Genomic DNA, 20,393 nt, shown 5'->3' on the forward strand with positions numbered 1-20,393 from the left:
ACCATGGGGCATGTGTTGCTGCTGGAGTCAGTGGGAGTTCAGCGACGGGAGCACAGCTGCGCCTTTGTTTCCGTTCACAGAGCTTGGCTGTGCGGGCTCGGAGAGCAGCCCCCTGGCCCAGCCACCTCTCTCCAGCTTTCTTGCTCACCCCGTTAGGCCCTCACCAGCTACGCAAGGGGCACCGGCTGGGCATGAAGCGGGGTCTTGTTCCCTCGGCAGAGGGGCGGGATGATGTCTGTCACTTCCACAAATGATCTAATACAGATCCCCTCCCTCTCTCCCTCCATCTCGCCTTCTCCTTTCATCTCTTCCCCCGTCTCCGTCTCTGTGTGTCTTCCTCCCTCGTTCTCATCCCCGAACAGGTATCAACTGAAGCTGTTTGCCCGCATGTGCCTGGACCGCCAGTACCTGGCGATCAAAGAGATCTCCAAGCAGCTCGGGGTGGAACTCATCTTCCTCTGCATGGCGGATGAGATGCTGCCCTTTGACCTCCGGGCCTCCTTCTGCCACCTCATGCTGCACGTGCATGTAGACCGGGACCCCCAGGAGTTGGTGATGCCCGTCAAGTTTGCGCGGCTGTGGACGGAGATCCCCACCGCCATCACCATCAAAGAGTGAGGCAAACCGGTGCTTCTCACCGTGAAGGGGGTGGCATGGGGGATTCCAGCCCATCCCGCCCTAGAGATCCCTGGCTCAGATCTAATTTGTGTCATTAATGACCAAATGGCCATAGTGAAGGCAGGCGGGAGGCACATGTGGATTGGGTCTGGCAGGTCTTAGCCAGGTCTCCTCACGGGCAAAGCCTTAAAAAAAACTGATCAGTCCTCAAGGCCAGTGACGAAATGAGCTTTGGAGACTGAGCTCTCCTCTCTCTCTCTCTCTTTCGAGGCCAGGGTCACTGGGACACTCGCCCTTGCTGCTGCCAGGCAGGGGTTTTGTGGGGAGAGGACGCTGACCTCCGGGCCTGTCCATCCGATGCAGAGAACTGCATCTGGCACGACGTGCTGCCCTTCTGGAGAGCCAGGCAGGGGCTCCTCCTCCGCGGGAGAGGCACTTGAAGGGCTAGGGCGTTGAGAGAGACTTGGCCCATCTCCTGCTGGCTCACAGCGCCTCTCCTCCCCTTTGCAGCTACGACTCCAACCTGAACGACTCCCGGGATGACAAGAAGAACAAGTTCGCCAGCACCATGGAGTTCGTGGAGGATTATCTCAACAACGTGGTGAGCGAGGCGGTGCCGTTCGCCAACGAGGAGAAGAACAAGCTCACCTTTGAGGTGAGAAGCCTGCTCTGGCCCTGCCGGGGAGGGGGCATTCATCAGTGCTTTGAAGCAATCCCGAGTGGGGGCATTTCAGCACAGCCTGGGCCTTATTCCCTCAAAGAGGCAAGGAGGCCACGTCTCACTGCTGTACAGGGGCCCTGCGAAAACTTGGCGGCCAGTTTCTGGTCACACCATGGGTGGCCATCTTGGAACTGCCAAGTCTTGGCGCAAACTGGGCCGCCATCTTGGAATGGCCAATTGCCACTGCAGACTGGGCAGCCATCGTGGGAGTCCTTACCCTGTATGGTTGTATTCCTTGTCTGCTCATGGGGTGTGGGAGAGAACTGGAGTCTTTCTGTCCTTCCTGCAGGTCGTCAGTCTCGCCCACAACCTCATCTACTTTGGCTTCTACAGCTTCAGTGAGCTGCTACGCCTGACACGCACTCTGCTGGGTATCATAGACTGTGTCCAGAACCCTCAGCTCATGATGCAGTCCATGTACAATGAGGATATGGCGGGTAAGGCTCCATGGCTGGCCTGTAAGCACCTGCTTCCCTGAACGGTCTCAATTCATTGATGAGCTCAGCTGAAACTGGTGGGCCTGACTGTCTCTGGAAGTGTGGGGTGGGGCAGCTACCTGGGGCTTCTCGCCTCTGCGCTCACAGCCGGGAGCAGGGGGGAGGTCGCCCGGGGCTTCTCACCTCCGATGGGTAGATCCGCACTGGTGCTCCCAGTGCAGGGAGCCAGGACCATGGTGGGCAACAGGGCTCCCAGTAGGCAGTGGGGAGCCCGGGCGGCAGCCAAAGCTGGGAGCCTGGGTGGCAGCCTGGCTTGGAGCAGAGACCCGCTGGGGCAGGGAGCTGGCTTTCTTGTCAATTTCATGGCTCCAACAGAGGCATGTAATTGACAAGAATAACAGCCAATGTAAGGAACACAGTGTCTACATAGACTCTGCTTCGCCCTAACTGCATCGACATAAACCCTACGCCTCTCGTGGAGATGGAGTTATGACGTTGGCGTAGTAGGGCAATTATATTGGTGGGCGCAAGGCTGTAGTGGAGACACTGACGACATGCCTTATGTCAACCTAACTCTGTAGTGTAGACTAAGCCTGAGAGACAGGGGTTAGCAAGAGCTTGGCCTCTCTCAGATTCTGGGGGAGGAGCTCGGAATTTGGCCAGCAATAGTAAGTAAGAAATGCAGGGACACGCCAGGTGAATAATCAGCCTCCCCATTTATCCTCCAATAAAATTAAAGCAGTTTCCAGTTTGGTGGAAGTTTGGGTGGGTCCTTATGCCAGCCGCAAGGTGGACTTGGAAGCCCAGTTCTAGCCCCCCTCAGTGTATTAAAGCTGGCCTCACACATTAGCCTCTTGCCAACCTTGGCTGCTTCCCTAGGGAAGAACGTGCGGAAGTCCATCCAGGGTGTTGGCCAGATGATGTCCACCATGGTCCTGAGCCGGAAACAGTCCGTCTTCAGTGTCCCAAGCCTCAGCACCGTGGTGGCCTCTGAGCCCACGGACCGGGAGAGGACCATAGAGAATGAAAACATTGTTGTGATGGAGACCAAGCTGAAGATCTTGGAGATCTTGCAGGTGGGAGCCCACGGTGATGGAAAAGCTGGTGCATGAAGCTCAGAGGGAGGGAACAAATGAAATGAGGAAGCTGCAGATTCCCGTGGACTTCTGCTATAGACCAGTGCGGCTGGCCTCTGGTTAATGCAGGGCTGGGGTGTTCAGAAGGGAAGGTGGGGACGGGGCGGGAAGCTGCAGCAGTGTGAAGAGGGTGGTTTCCATGGTGGGGGATTCACTTCTACACTCCTTCTGCCCATGCTGCTCCCCAGTTCATCCTGAACGTGCGGCTGGACTACAGGATCTCCTACCTTCTCTCCGTCTTCAAGAAGGAGTTCATAGAAGTCTACCCCATGCAGGACAGCAGCGCGGATGGGACAGCTCCAGCCTTCGACTCCACAAGTAACTGTCTCTCCATCCCTTTTGCTCTTTACCAGCAGTTCCAGTCTCCAGTGCAGCTTAGATTTAAAGGGCCCCATATGGCATGTTAAATACCAGCTGATTATTGGGAACACACTGTATGGCTCTGATAAACTTTCTTAGCAGATGGAGAGGGATACATGCTGCATTGAATGGGCTGGGTTGGACCTGGATTTGATTATTTGGTGCCAGGGCCCAGCAGTGGTTTGGGAGGCTTTTGCTTGGAGGAGATGGAGGTTGAAGGAAATTAGGGACACAGACACTTTCACTCTGGTGTTTCTAAGGTGTCTCTCCCCGTGGTACCTAGTATCAGCTCAGTAATAAAGGTCTGCATCTTCCTTCCCTGGCTTCTCTTTCCTTTTGCCGATTTGCTCCCCACTCCCCTTCTGTTGTTGTGAGCTTTTCCCTTTGCCACAGTTAAGCTCAAGGTTAAAGGTGGTGACACCTTCCTCCCCGCTAAGGTGACCAGATGTCCCGATTTTATAGGGACAGTCCCAATTTTTGGGTCTTTTTCTTATATAGGCTCCTATTACTCCCCCACCCCCTGTCCCAATTTTTCACATTTGCTCTCTGGTCACCCTACTCCCCACTTCCCATATGCTCCTTCCTCACCATGAAATAGCAGCAGGACGTGTGTGTACGTAGAAGAGGCCAGTGGCTCAGCAGAGAACTACCGAGGGAGGTGCTTAAAGGCAGGGGAGGTCAAGAATCTGCGGATACGGTGGTGAATGCTCAGGTACCCCTTGATGAACAACCTTGTGACGACCTAGAGATAGCCCAGTCCATCCAGAGTTCAGCAGGGCAGGAAACCCCTTTCCCCTCCCTGGATTGGGAGTTGAGACTGTTTCCCTAGGAGTTCCCTAGAAGTTTCGTTGTCACCTTCCATTGGGACGGGGTTGAACTCCCTGCTTATGGCCCCTTTGGTTTCTCTCCTTTCAGATGCAGCAATGAACTTGGACAGAATAGGGGAGCAGGCAGAGGCCATGTTCGGGGTCGGGTAAGTGCCTCAGTCCCTTCTTTCCAGCGGAAAGTGAATCTGTCCTTTGCTATTCCCTGTAGATAAGTCCTGCTCTCCTATGAAGAGGTGGATTGCTGGTGGCTGAAAGCCTCAGGGGGCAGAGAATGTGGGTGGCCTGGGGCTACCATAAAGGCTACCATAGGAGCCCCTTATCAGCCATCAGGAGTGGAATGGGCTAGCACAGGGCCAGCACAAAGCCAGAGGGAGTCCTTATTGCTGCTGAGGACTGTGGCCTGAGGAGCGGATTGTTACTCACGGCGTGGGCTTTCCCCTTGGCTTCAGGAAGTCGAGCAGCATGTTAGAGGTGGATGATGAAGGAGGGAGGATGTTTCTCCGTGTGCTGATCCACCTGACGATGCACAACTATCCCCCGCTTGTCTCCGGCTCCCTCCAGCTCCTCTTCAAACACTTCAGCCAGCGGCAGGAGGTGCTGCACACCTTTAAACAGGTAACACGGCTGGGGGCAGTCCAGGTGTCCCAGACCCTCTCGCAAGTCCTGGCCCACACCTGGGGTGCAGTTGGCTGAGGGGGTTGTAAATAGGTTACGCTAGGTGTGAGTCTAAATCCAGCCAGGCTGGCAGGGAGCAAATGCGGTGTGGAAATGAGCGGGTGAGGTCAGTCCAGCGGCTAGCTGGTGCATGTCCACAGCGTTTGGCACCAAGAAAAGGTGCATGGTGGAATGGCCAGATCTGTGCCAGCTAAGGGAGTCCCATTGGTGCAGCTCCTTCCTTAAACTGCTCTGGTAGGGTTGCTGCAGATCCTGGCCATGCCCGGCAGGAATCAAGTCTAAGTGGTCTTGAGAGCCTCATCTGTGGGAGGTGGATGCTCAGGGTTGGGTAACAACATCACACCCAGGCCTGATAATGCCATAAAAGTAGCTTTTAATCAGCTGTTTCAGCCACAGCTGCCCCTGAGTCTTCTGGACTGAAGGTGGGGGAAGCAGAGAGCTGAGTGAGGAGAAGGCGGATGGACACCCACGCTTGACTTTTCATTGCACACCGGGTCCTCGGTGAGCAGAAGGGGCTGAGGTTCTCCTCGCATTGCAGGTCCAGCTCCTGATCTCGGCTCAGGATGTTGAGAATTACAAGGTGATAAAGGCTGAGCTCGACAAGCTGCGCATGATGGTGGAGAAATCTGAACTCTGGGTGGACAAGAAGGGCAGCCCCAAGGGGGAGGATGCAGGGGAAGGGGCCAAGAAGGAGAAGAAAGAGGTAAGAACCTGAGCAGCTCTCCAGATTGCAGGGGATGGGCTGGATACAGACACCCCTGTGCCATTGGTTCAAATCCAGCTCAGGCCAGTGACGGAAGGATATTCTCTCTCGGTTCAGCCCCCTGAATTGGGCATGCCAGAGGTGGGTGTTAGTGAGGCATTCAGTGCAGGAAGGCAGCTGCTCCTGGGGAAACGGGCAGGTATGGAACCTTGTCCGAGGCTTGCTGAAGGTCCAACTACCCTGGCTCACTCTTGTCCACGTGCTTGTTGACACCCTCAACAAATTCTAATAGACTGGTGAGGGATGATTTCCCTGTACAGAAGCTAAGTTGACTCTTCCCCAACATATTGTGTTCATCTGTGTGTCTGTTCTTTACTGTAGTTTCAATCAATTTGCCTGGTACTGAAGTTAGCCTGTAATTGCCAGGTTTGCCTCTGGAGTCTTTTATAAAAATTAGCGTGACATTACTCTTTCATTTATCGATTTGTTCCAATACCTCTTATATGGATACCTCAATCTGGGACAGTTCTTCAGGTCTGTCACCTAAAAAGAATGGCTCAGGTGTGGGAATCTCCCCCACATCCTCTTCAGTGAATTCATATGCGAAGAATTCATTTAGTTCTCCACAACAACATTCTCTTCCTTGAGTGCTTCTTTAGCACCTTGTTCGTCCAGGGGCCCCATCATTGTCTGACAGGCTTCCTGCTTCTGTTGTATTTAAAATTTTTCTTGCTGTTCGCTTTTGTGTCTTTTGCTAGTTGCTCTTCAGATGCTTTTTTTGGCCTGCCACTTGACTTGCCAGCTCCTTTATGTATTCCTCAGTAGGATTTGATTCCCACTTTTTAAAGAATATCTTTTTGCCACTAATTGCCTCTTTTACTCTGTTGTTTAGCCAGGGTGGCATTTTGGTTTTGGTCCTCTTACTGTTTTTTTTTAATTTGAGGTATACATTTAGTTTGTGCCTCTATTGTGGTGTTTTTAAATAGCTTCCATGCATCTTGCAGGCATTTCACTCTTGTGACTCTTCGTTTTCATTTCCGTTTAACTAGCTTCCTCATTTTTGTGTAGTTCTCCCTTTTTGAAGTTAAATGCTACTGCGGTGGGGTTCTTTGGTATTTTACCCCTGACAGGAATGTTAAATTTAATTACATTGTGGTCACTCTTACCAAGCAGTTCAGCGATATTCACTTCTTGCTTGAGATCCTGTGCTCCACTTGGGACTAAATCAAGAATTGCCTCTCCCCTTGTGGGTACCAGGACTAGCTGCTCCAAGAAGCCGTCATGAATGGGGTCTAGAAATTCTATCCCATGCTGAGGAGCCATGCACTCAGTCAATATGGGACACCTACCCATTATTATTGGGTTTTCTCTTTTTGTACCGAGAGATGTTCCTCTCTTTCCTTCCCTTTGTAGCACGCTGCAGATGAGGAGGTCAGTACCCCTGAAGAGAAGAGCAGCGAGAATTACAAGATAGTCAAAGGGGTAAGTAACAGCGAATAAATATTGTCTCTGGTAACATCACATAGCACCAGCCAGCTGTGCAGTGGGACTGCCTGACCTAGCCAGGTCAGTGCGGAACATTGGACTGGAGTGGTCTTCATGGTGTTACATACAGCGTCTTGCACCATGGGTAAGGGACTTGTGAGAAGTCAGGGGTGGAGCTGGCAGCTTGCGTGCAAAGACATGTGAGACTCGGGCTTACATTTAAAAGCTTAGTGCAGGGGGAGCCCTATGAAGTCATCAAACCCTGTGCAATAAAAGGCAAAGGCAGGACTTGTGCTAGGGGACAGAGGTGAGGATTTGTGAATGACACACAGGACTCTCACTCTGCACAAGGAGGGACACAAGGATTTATGAATGAGACCCAGAGTCATGTTGCTGGACGTGAGGGTTTCTCAGTTGATTGAGGCCTATGCTAATTTTTGCTATTCTGCTTGGTGAGTTGCGTGATGGAATTGACTCTCCCTTGTAGTTGGACACAAAGGGGCCTGTTCTCCCCTCTGTCTCACCCACGCAGCCCAGTGACTTTAAGTGCGTACGCCTGGGAGAAACTTGACCCAACATTTTGCAAGGCTTCCAGGACAATCCCAGCTGACATTCTGCAGCCAGGGCAGTAAATGCTGGTGGGTGACATCCTAATCTTTTCCAGCCTGAAGGGTCATGAATGCAAGGCAGGGCCTGGCTGTGCAGCCTGCCAGCTGGGGCTGCAGATGTTGGTGCAGGGGGAAAAGTGAGATCGCAGCTGCCCATACGTAATGCGACACCTTCCATTTGGCAACATGGAGGATCACAGGCCAGATTCTCAGGCTACACCGATGTAAACGCAGCATTTACTCCACGGTGCTCAGTGGAGTGGCTCTGGGTTTACACCAGGGAAACTGAGAGCAGCGTACTCCGTCAGCCAAGGCTGGCCTCCCACTTGTGGAAGCTGGGTTCAGAGGAGGTGGCCGGAGGAGAACCGTGCCTTTGATCTCCTGGGGGATGGAATGTATCTGCAACCTGTTCCCAGACAGGCTGCCCCCTGGCAGCTTGGCTAGAGAGCACCCAGGGTCCGAACCCTAGAATCCAGGGATTAGGACGGCCCTGTTCATGCCTGGCAGCCCCCCTCGTTGGGGCTGCGTCCTGCCGTGTGTGTGTGTGTGTGTGTGTGTGTTCTAACGCTTATTCCTCTTCTCTTGTGCCCTGGGGGCGGGGTTCTCTCTCCAGATCCTGGAGCGGCTCAATAAAATGTGTGGGGTGGGTGAGCAGGTGCGCAAGAAGCAGCAGCGCCTGATGAAGAACATGGACGCCCACAAAGTGATGCTGGATCTGCTGCAGATCCCCTATGAGAAGGTGGGTGAGTGGGAAACGGGGCGGGGCTGGGCTGGATGGGAGTCGAAGGCAGCAGCCCCAGCGCATGTTCAAGCAGCTGGGATATCTCCGCGCGGGGGTCAGTCGTTCAGTCCATGCAGCTCTGGGTTTGCCAGTGGTTTCCTACATACCGGATGCCCGGAGGCAGCGTGTCTAGTAGCTAGAGCAGCAGACTGGCTGCTGGGACTCCTGGGTTCTCTTCTCAGCTTGGCCACTGACTCACTGCACGACCGCGGGCAAGTCACTTCATCTGCCCAGGCCTCAGTGCCCTTCTCTGTAAAATGGGGATAAAAAACTCTTACCCACTCTTGCAAAGTGCATTGTGGGGAAAGGTCTGTATGCAGCAATTACTAATAGTAGGACTGGAAGGGACCTTGAGAGGTCAGGGTCTTATGGCGTAACGTCAGTTCTGACAGACAGGAATGGACCGAGGAGCCATCCAGGACGGTATGCAGTCTATAGCAGCATGCCTCAGCCCGGGTCCAATGCGCCTGTCTGCACAATAGTGTCCAGGGGGTGAGATTTCTTCCTTGACCCAGCTGTGGATGCAGAAACCTTCTCGGTGCCGTCGAACCCAATTGATTTGTTCTTTGATGTGCCACAATGTGATCCTAGGAAATGCCATCTTGGGAGGGGCGTCCTTGTGCTTCTCATGGCTTAGGATGTCTTCTGGGTAGAATTCCTCAGACACCTCCTCCAAGAACTCACATTCTTCTCTGCTCCCCCTTTGCTCAGGGTGATGCAAAGATGCTGGAGATTCTGAGATACACCCACCAGTTCCTACAGAAGTTCTGCGCTGGGAACCAAGGAAACCAGGCCCTTCTGCACAAACATCTCAACTTGTTCCTCACCCCTGGGGTAAGAGAGGAGGCCTCTCCCCCCGCCTCCCCTCAGGAGAGCTCAACATGGAACCAGAGGAGTGGGCTGGGGGATAGATGGGAATTCATAGACAATAGAGATGGAAGAGACCGATTCTGGTAGGTCATCTAGGCCACCCTGGTCCCTCTACCCCGCTGGCCAGTCCTGGATAGTTCACTAACATTTCACATGATAGTGCTTGCTCTCTACAAGAGTGGCCTTGCGATAAAGGCACTAGACTGGGGCTTAGAAGACCCGGTTTCAATTATTGGCTCAGCCCCTCATTTGCTGTATGACCTCGGGCAAGTCACTTCACCGCCCCGTGCCTCAGTTTCCCCACCTGTAAACTGGGGATGGGGATGTGGCCCAGCCTCACAAAGGTGTTGTGAGGCAAAGTCACTAATATCTGGGAGGCTCAGATGCTAGCAAAGCTGACAGAAAAGCCAACAAATAAATACGGAGATTGCTAGAGGGTGGCAAAGCACCCCTTCACACACACCCCCCCAACAGAACAGGGAAGGAGGAAAGTTCTACGCAACCCTGCAGGATGGTCAGGGGGTTGCTTGGCTAAGGGTTGTGAAGGCCCAGCGGGTGGGGGTTTAGGGGTTCAGGATAATGGTCCAGGAGCAGGGAGGGGTGTTTGGAGAGCATGGACAAAGGAGAGAGAGACCCAAAAGAAGGGAAGAGGCATACCTGCAAGAAGGAGAGCAAGTGGGGGGGGGGAGCTGGGAGTGTATCTGGGTGTTTGGGGGCTCTGCGTAGCCCCTCAGCCTCACGCAGGTGCTGTTCCCCCCCCGCAGCTCCTGGAGGCCGAGACGATGCAGCACATCTTCCTGAACAACTACCAGCTGTGCTCGGAGATTAACGAGACGGTGCTTCAGCACTTCGTCCACTGCCTGGCCACGCATGGCCGCCACGTGCAGTACCTCGACTTCCTGCACAGCATCATCAAGGCGGAGGGCAAGTACGTCAAGAAGTGCCAGGACATGATCATGACGGAGGTGAGAGCCCCCTCCCCTTGGGGGGGGGGTGTGTGTGTGTGTGGGGTGTGGGGGGGGGTGTTAAGGAGTATAGACAGACCCAGTCAAAGAAGCAGGGCTGTCTCGGGGAGCAGGGTGGGGGCTCAGGAGGGACGCCTGTGCAGATCCCAGGGCCCCAGCTGGTTGCTAGGGGGCACTGCACTTTTGGAAGCCGCATCCTTTGGAGGAGATGTAGAAAGCAGGACAAGAACCCTTCTAATTTCATCCCAGCCTGAGGAGAGATTGTTCCTACCCAGAGAAGGCGCTGTCCGCACTACATCTGAAACCTTGCTAACCCCCGTGCTCGCAGTCGTTGCTTGCACCATTCCCACCATTGCGTGGGCAGACTCATGCAGCTGAATTTTCACCTTTGACAATCAGGCCTAACATGTCTCATGTTGGGCTCCCAAAGCCAGTGGCAGTTTTTAAGAATACTGGCCTTCACACCTAGACTGTTTTTAAGCTGCTTGCCTTAGAAATATCCTGCAACGGGGAGTTCCAGAGGTTGGGAATTTCTGCGCTGTGTTGGAAAATGCCCTATTTCCATTGTAAATGCACTGTCCTTTAATCCCTGAGTGGCCCCTTTGGAAGGGGGGAAGCTGGCTGTTGCCTTTCAAGGCTTTTCCATCCCCCCGCCACAGATCCATGACCTTTGCTCCTTCCCCACAGCTCACCAATGCCGGGGACGACGTGGTGGTCTTCTACAATGACAAGGCCTCGCTGGCCACCATGCTGGAGATGATGACAGCGGCCCGGGAAGGGGTGGAGGAGAACAGCCCCCTCATGTACCACATCTCCTTGGTGGACCTGCTGGCTGCCTGTGCCGAGGGCAAGAACGTCTACACGGAGATCAAATGCACATCCCTGCTGCCGCTGGAGGACATTGTGCAGGTGGTGACGCACGAGGACTGCATCACCGAGGTACTGGGGGTGGGGAGGGCACTGGCATCAACTCAGAGAGCCAGGGAGATGGGCCGGGAACTCAGAGCCGTGGGTGCACTGGAGAGAGACCAGAGGAGGGAGCGAGAAACACACCCAAGAATGGGGAGAGTGGGGGGATGAGGCAGGCTGGGGAAAGGGGTCTGACTTGTGGTTTGTCCCACCTCTTGCCTGGCGGAAAGCGGGATTTGTGCTGGGGAGTTCAGAGCTCCCGCCGCCGAGGTCGTGTGGTTATTTGGCTGCGGTGCTTCGAGCTGAACCCCTCTTGTGCCCCTCGGTCCCTCTGGGGGCAGTCGTAGTTCAAAGGGCAGGAGGGAGGCTGGGGGCTGTGTTTGCCTTGCTGCTCTCCCACGGCCTCGTGTAGGGACTGAATTCCCCTCCCTGGGCCCATCCCCCTCTGCCCCTGCAGGTGAAGATGGCCTACGTGAACTTCGTCAACCACTGCTACGTGGACACCGAGGTGGAAATGAAGGAGATCTACACCAGCAACCACATCTGGACGCTCTTCGAGAACTTCACCCTGGACATGGCCACGGTGGGGGACGGGGCCTGGAGTGGATCTTGGGGTGGGGAATGGGGTGGAGGCTCCCACTGACAACTCTTCCCTTGGGAGGGTGGACACCAGGAGACGAAAGTTGCTGGACGCTCCACTAGCTTTCTCAGAAACCTAGAAACAGCGGTGGAGGCCGGATACCATGGTGAGGGGAGCCAGCCAAGGAGCTGGAGAAATAGCTGGAGCCCAGCGTGCTGTAGCATTGGGAGCAGGATGGGCAGGTCAGGGGCAGTGCTACGTGGCACCTGTGTTCGGCGTAACAAGGAGCTGCTCCACGCCGTGCTGTCCCGGCTGTGCCATCAGGACTGGGGGGCTGACACATCCACTCCGCAGCAGTACAGAGCCTTCTCCAGGGCACAGCTGGCCCCTGGGAGCCCAGGGGGCAGGTGCTGGCTAGGGCGTGCCCCGCAGGGTGTCTGAGATGCCCTCGCAGCTCTGCTGGGTGCGTGCACGTCGGCGTTGCACTTGTACCAGTGTGTGCGCCCACCCCCCGGGCTGCAACGACCCGGTGTCTCCTTCCCTGCAGATGTGTAAGAAGCGAGAGAAGCGTCTGACGGACCCCGCCCTGGAGAAGTACGTGCTCACCGTGGTGCTGGACACCATCAATGCCTTCTTCAGCTCCCCCTTCTCGGAGAACAGCACTTCCCTGCAGGTAACTAGGGCCCTTTCCAGAGTCGAGCACAGCAATAGGCTGAGGGCCCCAGCTCCCCTGACGTGGCCCAGGCCAGGAGAGGTGCCGTCTGTGACCTGGAAGCTGCAGGCGGCTCAAGAGTCGATGACCCTCAGCATCAGGATCCCACCGGTTCTGTTGCTGTTGGGGATGGAAGTCTCTGGATCATAGAGCCAAACCCGGCCCAACCTACAGTGGCCGCGTGTGGCAGGGGTCTGGCCAGACCCTCCCTCTAGCATGGCAGGAGCACTGATGTGGGGAGGGGCCCTGCCCTGCAGTGGGCTGGGAGACCTGGAAACCGGCTGAGTTTCACCTCCTGAGGGGTTTCCTTCCCTACCTGAGACACAGGCCCGGTGCACAGAGAGGAAACTTAGAAACAAGCCGAGGGAGGGCAAAGGGGGCCGGGGCTGGTGGAGTTTGTGGCACAGGCAGCAGAGCTCGGGGCGGTATTGAGGGGCAGCGCCCAGTGGGGCCGGAGGGGTCTCACAGAGGGCAGACCCCTGACTGGGTTGTGTTGATGGCTAAGGTACCACCCTCACTCAGGTTTCTGGAGGGAGTGAACTGCAACCTGGTCAAACTGGAGCAGTCCCTCAGACCCGGAGCAGAGCTTGGGGGGTGGGGAGACCCCAGTGTGAACTGAAAGAGGAGGCAGGCTGCGTGTGGGCCCTAGCAGAGGCCTGTAAGAAGCACCAGCAGCAGCGATGGGTCTGATAAGAGCTCACACCATGGCCCCAGGTAAGGACCTGCCTCCTGTCTCTTGCAGACCCACCAGACCATTGTCGTGCAGCTCCTCCAGTCCACCATGAGGCTCCTGGAGTGCTCCTGGCTACAGCAGCAGCACAAGACCTCGGTGGAGGCCTGTATCCGTACCCTGGCCATGGTTGGTGAGGCGCTAAGGGGACCGTGTCTCAGGAGACTCCTGGTATTTCTGGCAGCTGATGGGGCCTGAAATAAAGCTGGAACTTGTGCCGGTTTCCCTTAAGTCTTTGACCCTCATCCCGTCAGCTGCTGTCTGACTCTTGAGGAGGGCTATAAATGCGATGGGTCACAGAGGGGAGAGGCTGGTTTAGTGGTGAATGCTCTGGGCTGGGAATTGAACCCCCAAAACTTTCCGATGTGATTTTTGGACATGTTATTTATTCTCTCTGTGCCTAAGAGTTCCTCCTCTGGAAAAGGAGGGCAATGCTATTTCTCTTCCTTCTCGGGGGGTGGGGGATAAATGTATTCGTGTTTGGGACACACCAGTGCTGGGGGTCAGACGGAGGCAGGGTGTGGGCTGAGCACTGAACTGATCTGTTTGGGGTGCACAGGGAAGCAACAGCCCAGGTTGCTTTGCTCCTGGTTAGGGAAATGACCAACCTCATAGTACCGGGCGTGCCAGGCACTTGGCCTGCGGAGCCGCCCAAGCCAGCGCGGGTCTGGATCCGCCGCAGAGCTGGCGCTGTGGGGTGGCGTACCGCCCTCCGTGCTCCGTCTGAGCCTGCTCTGCTTTCAGCCAAGAGCCGCTCCATCGCCCTGCCCATGGACCTCAATGCCCACGTCAGCTCCCTGCTGAACAGCAGCTCCACCAGCGCCTTGCAGAGGAGCGCTTCCAGCTACAAGACAGCCACACGGACCTTCCCCCGTGGCTTGGCCACGCCCAACCAGTGGGACTACAAAAACATCATTGAGAAGCTGCAGGTGCGGGCTGGGGGGAGCCCTTTCCGGGGGGTGGTCCTGGCTCCAGGTGAAATCGGGGGTATTGAGGACTCCCGATGGATTAGAACAGCAGCAGTGCCTCCTGCCCACACCCCTGAGCTGCAGGGACCTCCCTCTGCTTCAGCCGGCCCAGCCCATTTGATTCTGGTCCTGTCGGCTGAGCCTGCCACCAGCTCCCTTCACGCCACGACCGGCCACGCCTGCACCCAGGCATGGTGCAGTCCCTGTCCTCTCCTGGCTGCCCCTCGCTTCCAGAGGGCCAGAGAGGATGCAGACCCTGTGGCTTTCCCCCCTGTGCGCCTCCTTGCAGAGGAGCCTGCATGCAGCAGCCTCTGAAGCGGGGAGGCAGTCAGTTGACCTGCTCCAGCAGACTTAGGGCCTGATCCATCCAGGAGTTCCCCCGAGCCAGTGCAGCTCTGTCCCATTCCCAGCACAGGCCGGTGCCTCGTGGGCCCAGTCTGGCCTTGCGGGTGCACGCGAGGCCTGGGCCCAACCCTGATGGCGTCGTCGTTTGCAGGACATCATCAACTCCCTGGAGGAACGGTTCAAACCCCTGGTGGAAGCCGAAGTGTCTGTCCTGGTGGACGTTCTGCACCGCCCAGAGCTGCTCTTCATGGAGGGGACCGATGCCTACCAGCGCTGCGAGAGCGGGGGCTTCCTCTCCAAGTAAGGGGGTGGGGGAGGGGTTAGCCTCACAGCCGCCTCTGATCCCAGCGTCCAGCTGGAAGGGGTCGGTCCCTCCTCTGCTCTCCCCTGCGGGTGGCGGTGGGATGTGTGTGAACCCACAGGAGGAAGGAGGTGGAGTCCTTTCCGAAGAGGATGGGAGGGCTCAGGGTGCAGAAGGAACTGATGGGTTCTTGCTGTGTTTGGCCAGGCTGGTCCAGCACACTAAGGACCTGATGGAGAGCGAGGAGAAGTTGTGCATCCGGGTCCTGAGGACGCTGCAGCAGATGCTCATGAAGAGGAACAAATATGGGGACAGGGTGAGTACCTGAGGCACACGGTCAGGAGACCCACAGTAACCCCCCAGCCTGGTGCCTCTTTTCTCCCTCTGACCTTTCCGTACAATTCTCAGGCTTGCTTCCCCTCTCCCTTGCCTCGGGGTCAATCGGGAGTGACTCCATATTACAGTCGGTGAAGTCACATCTCTGGGTTTTGCAGACACTCGGCTTTCACCCACGCCCTGGCCTTTTACGTGGCACATGCAGAACCTTATGCAGCTGGTGGGGGGTTGGGAGATTTGTCCCTACCCGGGGAGCTTTATCTCACTGCCCCAAAGGCAGGGGATTGGTCTGTGAGCTGTCCGGCATCCGCCACTTGAGCGCAGACCCATGGTGTTTATTTCTCACGTCAGGGCAACACGCTGAGGAAAATGCTTGTGAGTAACTACCTGCAGAACAAGAAGTCGAGCTCCAAAGGGGAGATCGTCGACACGACTGGGGGTGGTGAGCAACTTGGTGTCCTTTGTCTCCCCTCCGCGCTGGCTTCCTTCCCTGTCTCTTCTGAGGCTCACCCACACGCCTTGGGCTTCGGGCTTCTGCATTTCAAGTCCTTAGCATAGGGGACCACATCTTCAGCTAGTGTGAATCAGCCTCGCTTCCCTGAGGTCAGCCCTTACCAGAAGTAGGGTTTTGCCTGCAATTCCATACACAGGGAAATAGACGCGGGTTCTGTGGAACTGGAGTTTTCAGTCTCATCATTCCATTGATCCGTTCTAGGGAGTCGTAGGACCCTGTGGCCATAGTACGAAAGGGCTTTGCAAATGTTAATGACTTATAACTCTCCCCTGTGAGCAGATGGGGAAACTGAGGCATGGAGTGACTGAGGGCCTTTTCCAGGGTCACACAGGGAATCTGGCAGCTCAGTGCCTCGACCCAAAGTCCACCCTCTGTTCCTTAGCTTGGCTGTAGAATTCACTACTGCGCCTCCCCAGTGTTGCCCCTCGCTCCAGTTCTTACCTCCCGTGTTCTTCCATGCGTAGGCCAAGACCAGGACTGGTCAGTTATTGCTGCCATCCAGTGCCGGCTGGACAGAGAAGGGGCCACCAAGCTGGTGTCGGACCTTATCATGAACACCAAAAACGAGAAGATTTTCCAGGAGAGCATCCTCTTAGCCATCCGGCTGCTGGATGGCGGCAACACGGAGATACAGGTCTGGGGGTAGTGCAGCATTCCCAGCGTGTGCACCAGCCCTGGGGAGAGCAGACGTGGATGACTTAGGAGAGAGGGTTCAGTTTGTGTGAATACAAACCTTTGTCTGAAACTCACTGGAGCGAATACTGCATTTGAGAGTTTGAAAAAAGTGTCTAGGATATTCGCCCATCCCTGCGCTTAGTGGTTCCGGCCAAGGCAGATGTAATAAAATCCCACCAGACCGACTGCTCACGCTGTGTTCCTCGGCCCACCAGAAATCGCTGGCGATTAACGTTTCCAGCCTAAAGATCCTGAGAACCTAAAGGTGCAAGTTTCCTATGACTCTAGTGCAGTCAGCGCCCTCTGCCGGGTAGTTCTAAAATAACAGGGTGCTGCAGCTCTGAGTCTAGTGGTGGGTTATATTCCTTTGCTCTTTCGAACCCTTTGTTCAGGAAACGTGGATGCAAACTAGACCACCCACGATGAGTCTAGGGTCCAAGGTGCTGACTGGCTACAGCTTGTGTTTTTCAGGTTCTACCTTTGGATTTCCTTGATAGTTAAAGCTCAGCGTGTAGTAGAGGGTGGGATGAGAGAGGGAAGAAAGGGGAGGTGAATTATCCATTCCCTGTACGCCAAAAGGACTGTTATTTCCTGGGACTTGATTAGGGGGGTTGCATGTGCATGGCCCTGCCCTTGAGATTTGACTTGGTCAGCGACCCTGATTCACATCTGAGTGATGAGAAAAGAAAGTAGTGTAGTTCTGGGTTTACGCAACCAGATCACTGGTCTGTTCAGTCCGGTATCCTGCTTCCTTCAATGCCCAGTACTTTGATGTTGTAGAAGATAATGAAAACTCTTTTATAGCATGCAAAGCTACAGGCAGGGGCAGGACTTTCTTCCTGACCCCTGTGCTTGACCAGTTTGTGTCCTGAAGCATGAGAAGTGGTCACCCTAACCATAGCTGTATAACTGTAGATACAAGGTCGTGAAACTATCCAGCTCTTTTAAAACTCCAGGCACCGTATCAGACTTAGTGGGAGAGACAAATCCCAGAGGCAGCTGGGGAAACTTCGGATCGTAATGTGGACATTTTTACTTCTTGTCTTGCTTCCTCCACCCTTCCCTCTCTGCCCAGAAATCGTTTTATAACCTGATGACGAGCGACAAGAAGTGTGAGAAGTTCTTTAAAGTGTTGCATGAACGCATGAAGAAGGCGCAGCAGGAGACCAAGTCCATAGTGTCGGTGAACATGACTGACATTGGGAACAAGCCCCAGGAGGACAAAGACACCCCTGACCCTGTCACTAAGGGTAAATGGGAAGGGAGGGTACAGTTGTCAGCTCTGTGGGGCAGGGACCATATCTACCTGTGTGATCCTAATCCTGGCTCCAAGTATCCTACCCATAGGAACGCTAACCCTAGGGCAGGGTTACACTGCCTAGCAGTAGGGTCCTGATCTAGCCAGAGGCAGGTTCTCTAGATAGCCAGCTTAAAGATGCATACAAGCTGGCACCATCCAAGTAGCCATCAGGGGATGTGTTTGTCCCCCTTGAGTACATTCTCTCTGGGTAGGCAACCAGAGTTCCTGGGTATGACAGTAATAGAGATTGGATTTCCCTTTAGGACGAGGAACCTTCATGCTGTCCCATGCCCCATCTCGGCACCCCATGGCCATTGGGTTTCGAAAGGGCCACGACACTGAGGAGCGAAGCCAGAACAATGAGATGGGAATGTCGATCTTGATCATGGAGCCTATTCTTCGGTTCCTGCAGTTGCTCTGTGAAAACCACAACCGGGACCTCCAGGTTTGTAAGCAGGGATGATGGGGGGACGTTTGTCTCACTGGGTAGAGCAGTGGGACTCAGGAGACCTGGGTGCTATTCCTGGCTTTGCAACTGGCCTGCTGGGTGACTTTGGACAAGCCTCTTCCCCTTCCAGTGCTTCAGTTTCCCCATGATTCTCACCTGCTTTGTAAATGCTTTGCGATCTACAGAAGAAAAGCGCTAGATAAGCTTTGTGTGTTATTATTGTCATAAGTCCTGGTCACGGTCTGTATATATAGTTAAATGGCATGGGCTAGACATGTTCAGGGCCCTCTTTAAAGCTCTGATCACTCCCACTGCCAAACATTAGTGTAGGGGGCACAGTACCAAATTCTGCCCTGACCTGCACCCCGTTGGCTTCCCTGGGGAAGAGAGGACCAGGAAGGGCGCGAAGGGGGGCTGCAGAGACTGGGGCTGCTGAGTTGCAGGCCCTCTTGGAGGTTTTAGCCTGGTGGTTTGTTCTGCAGAACTTCCTCCGGTGCCAGAACAATAAGACCAACTACAACCTGGTGTGTGAGACTCTGCAGTTCCTGGACATCATGTGTGGCAGCACCACGGGGGGGCTGGGCCTGCTGGGCCTCTACATCAACGAATGCAACGTGGCCCTTATCACCCAAACCCTGGAGACCTTGACGGAGTATTGCCAGGGACCATGCCATGAGAACCAGGTAATCCAAACACCCAGCACCACGGAGAGACAGCATGGTTGGCTATGAGGGCAAGGAGTGAGGGGCTGGCTAGATCCTCTGCTAGAGACCTTTGCATATTGCTCTAGAGCTCGCTTGTTCCCAGGATGCCTGGGATTTTGTACCAATGGCCTGGTGTTCCCCAGGCAGCTCTCGGGACGCTGCTGAGGGAGCCCTGCTCCATCCTTTCCAGAAGGCTGGGGACAAATAGGGCCATGGTTCTGCTGAGGCTGATTCAGCCTCCCTGATTTTGGGGTGTCAGCAGGTACAGAATTGGGACTGTTCAGAGAAGAGCAATGAACGCTGGGGGGATGGACGTGTGGGCGGAGGTTACAATCACTAACGCGTGCTGCTGGGCTAACTTGGTTGCTGTCCATGATATCCCAGGAGGGAAGGAATTGTTCAGAGTCACAACTAGAAGCAATGCAATGGAATTAGGAAAGCACCATTTAGGCTGACTCTCAAGAGAAACCTCCTGGCAGTAGCCACCCCAGGGGGAAGGCATTGGAGCCCGGTTGCTTGAGTCGTTTCAGACTAGGCAGGGCAGAGCAGTGAAGAATGGGCTGCAGGGGACAATCCTGCGTCTCTCCCACCTGTAACTTTGGGCTTAGACGAAGGAGCGATGTGATTGGCCGATGGGGATTCGTAGCCGGGTAGTCATGTGACTCGTTCCCGCACAGGTGGGAACTCTGTACCCACAAACGATGCTTGGAAATGGGTCGATGTCGCTCTCACGGTGGTTAGTGTTTCATTTGCTCTTAAGGAACATGTGTTAGAGGCTTTCACCCTTGGACCTGCCCCGGGCATGTAATAACTTCCTGTCCTTGATCATTCCTTCTGTCTGCATTAGGGGACCAGATGTCCCGATTTCATAGGGACAATCCCGATATTCGGGGCTTTCTCTGATACAGATGCCTGTTACGCCCCCCACCCTGTCCCGATTTTTCACCCTGGCTATCTGCATCTAAGAAAAAGATCCCATCGCCATCATCAAGGCAAGAGGGAGTGAACATGGCTTGTGCCAAACAAGGCTGTAACGATGGCTGGCCAGTATGGACAAGGTCAAATAACATGGTTGAAACCTGCTGTAGGCTTTATGTCTGGATAGTTTTTAGCCATGTATACCTCAGTTTTGCTGTGTTTATAACCTAGTTAGGCCACTGTGCTAGGAGCACGTTGGTCAAACGCAGCTGATCTGGTCATGTAGATGGGGCCTAGGGCCTCTGGCGTTTCATCCCCTAAGCCTGAGCCCCTGTGAGTGTGTGGGGAGCCTGAGACATCAGAGGGGAAAGCTGAGGTCAAGAGAGCAGAAAAGAATCGGTGGGACAAACCCTGTGTGTGTCACTCCCCAGAGCTGCATTGTGACGCACGAATCTAATGGCATTGACATCATCACGGCCCTGATCCTGAATGAGATCAGCCCCCTCTGCAAGTACAGAATGGACCTTGTCCTCCAGCTGAAGGTCAGTGGGGCAGCTTGGAAGGGGGTGTGAGGATGGGATGTCTCGTGCGCGTGCGGGGGCAGCAGGTGCTGAGGAGGGTTTATGTAGTGGAAGGTCTCCGGCCAGTGTCTCACAGGGGGTCAGACTAGATGACCACAGTGGTTCCTTCTGGCCTTGGAATCCGAGTCTAGCGTGTCTGTCAGACTCTGTAGTGTGTCTATGGACCTTTAACGTGTGTAGCACTGG

At 54.9% G+C, this 20,393-nt stretch overlaps 1 protein-coding gene across 3 annotated transcripts in view; it reads left to right on the top strand.

The window, feature by feature from the left end:
• The window catches only part of ITPR3 (inositol 1,4,5-trisphosphate receptor type 3), an 81,545-nt gene that overhangs the window by 46,138 nt on the left and 15,014 nt on the right, over positions 1-20,393 (top strand). For all 3 annotated transcript variants that reach the window (XR_012155855.1, XM_073320289.1, XM_073320290.1), the window contains 25 exons: positions 363-614; positions 1,129-1,273; positions 1,629-1,776; positions 2,656-2,852; positions 3,101-3,230; positions 4,188-4,245; positions 4,549-4,714; positions 5,313-5,477; positions 6,891-6,959; positions 8,184-8,309; positions 9,063-9,185; positions 9,986-10,186; positions 10,874-11,125; positions 11,553-11,678; positions 12,223-12,348; positions 13,130-13,250; positions 13,862-14,046; positions 14,582-14,730; positions 14,939-15,047; positions 15,419-15,509; positions 16,046-16,215; positions 17,332-17,506; positions 17,820-18,001; positions 18,487-18,687; positions 20,058-20,168. Coding sequence is in view for 2 of the 3 variants with exons in the window: in XM_073320289.1 (XP_073176390.1) it covers positions 363-614; positions 1,129-1,273; positions 1,629-1,776; positions 2,656-2,852; positions 3,101-3,230; positions 4,188-4,245; positions 4,549-4,714; positions 5,313-5,477; positions 6,891-6,959; positions 8,184-8,309; positions 9,063-9,185; positions 9,986-10,186; positions 10,874-11,125; positions 11,553-11,678; positions 12,223-12,348; positions 13,130-13,250; positions 13,862-14,046; positions 14,582-14,730; positions 14,939-15,047; positions 15,419-15,509; positions 16,046-16,215; positions 17,332-17,506; positions 17,820-18,001; positions 18,487-18,687; positions 20,058-20,168 (3,778 nt within the window). In the remaining variant the exon portion in view is untranslated. The remainder of the gene's footprint in view (positions 1-362; positions 615-1,128; positions 1,274-1,628; positions 1,777-2,655; positions 2,853-3,100; positions 3,231-4,187; positions 4,246-4,548; positions 4,715-5,312; positions 5,478-6,890; positions 6,960-8,183; positions 8,310-9,062; positions 9,186-9,985; positions 10,187-10,873; positions 11,126-11,552; positions 11,679-12,222; positions 12,349-13,129; positions 13,251-13,861; positions 14,047-14,581; positions 14,731-14,938; positions 15,048-15,418; positions 15,510-16,045; positions 16,216-17,331; positions 17,507-17,819; positions 18,002-18,486; positions 18,688-20,057; positions 20,169-20,393) is intronic.

Source organism: Lepidochelys kempii, chromosome 21 (genome assembly GCF_965140265.1).
Source record: "Lepidochelys kempii isolate rLepKem1 chromosome 21, rLepKem1.hap2, whole genome shotgun sequence".
Taxonomy (NCBI): Eukaryota; Metazoa; Chordata; order Testudines; family Cheloniidae; genus Lepidochelys; species Lepidochelys kempii.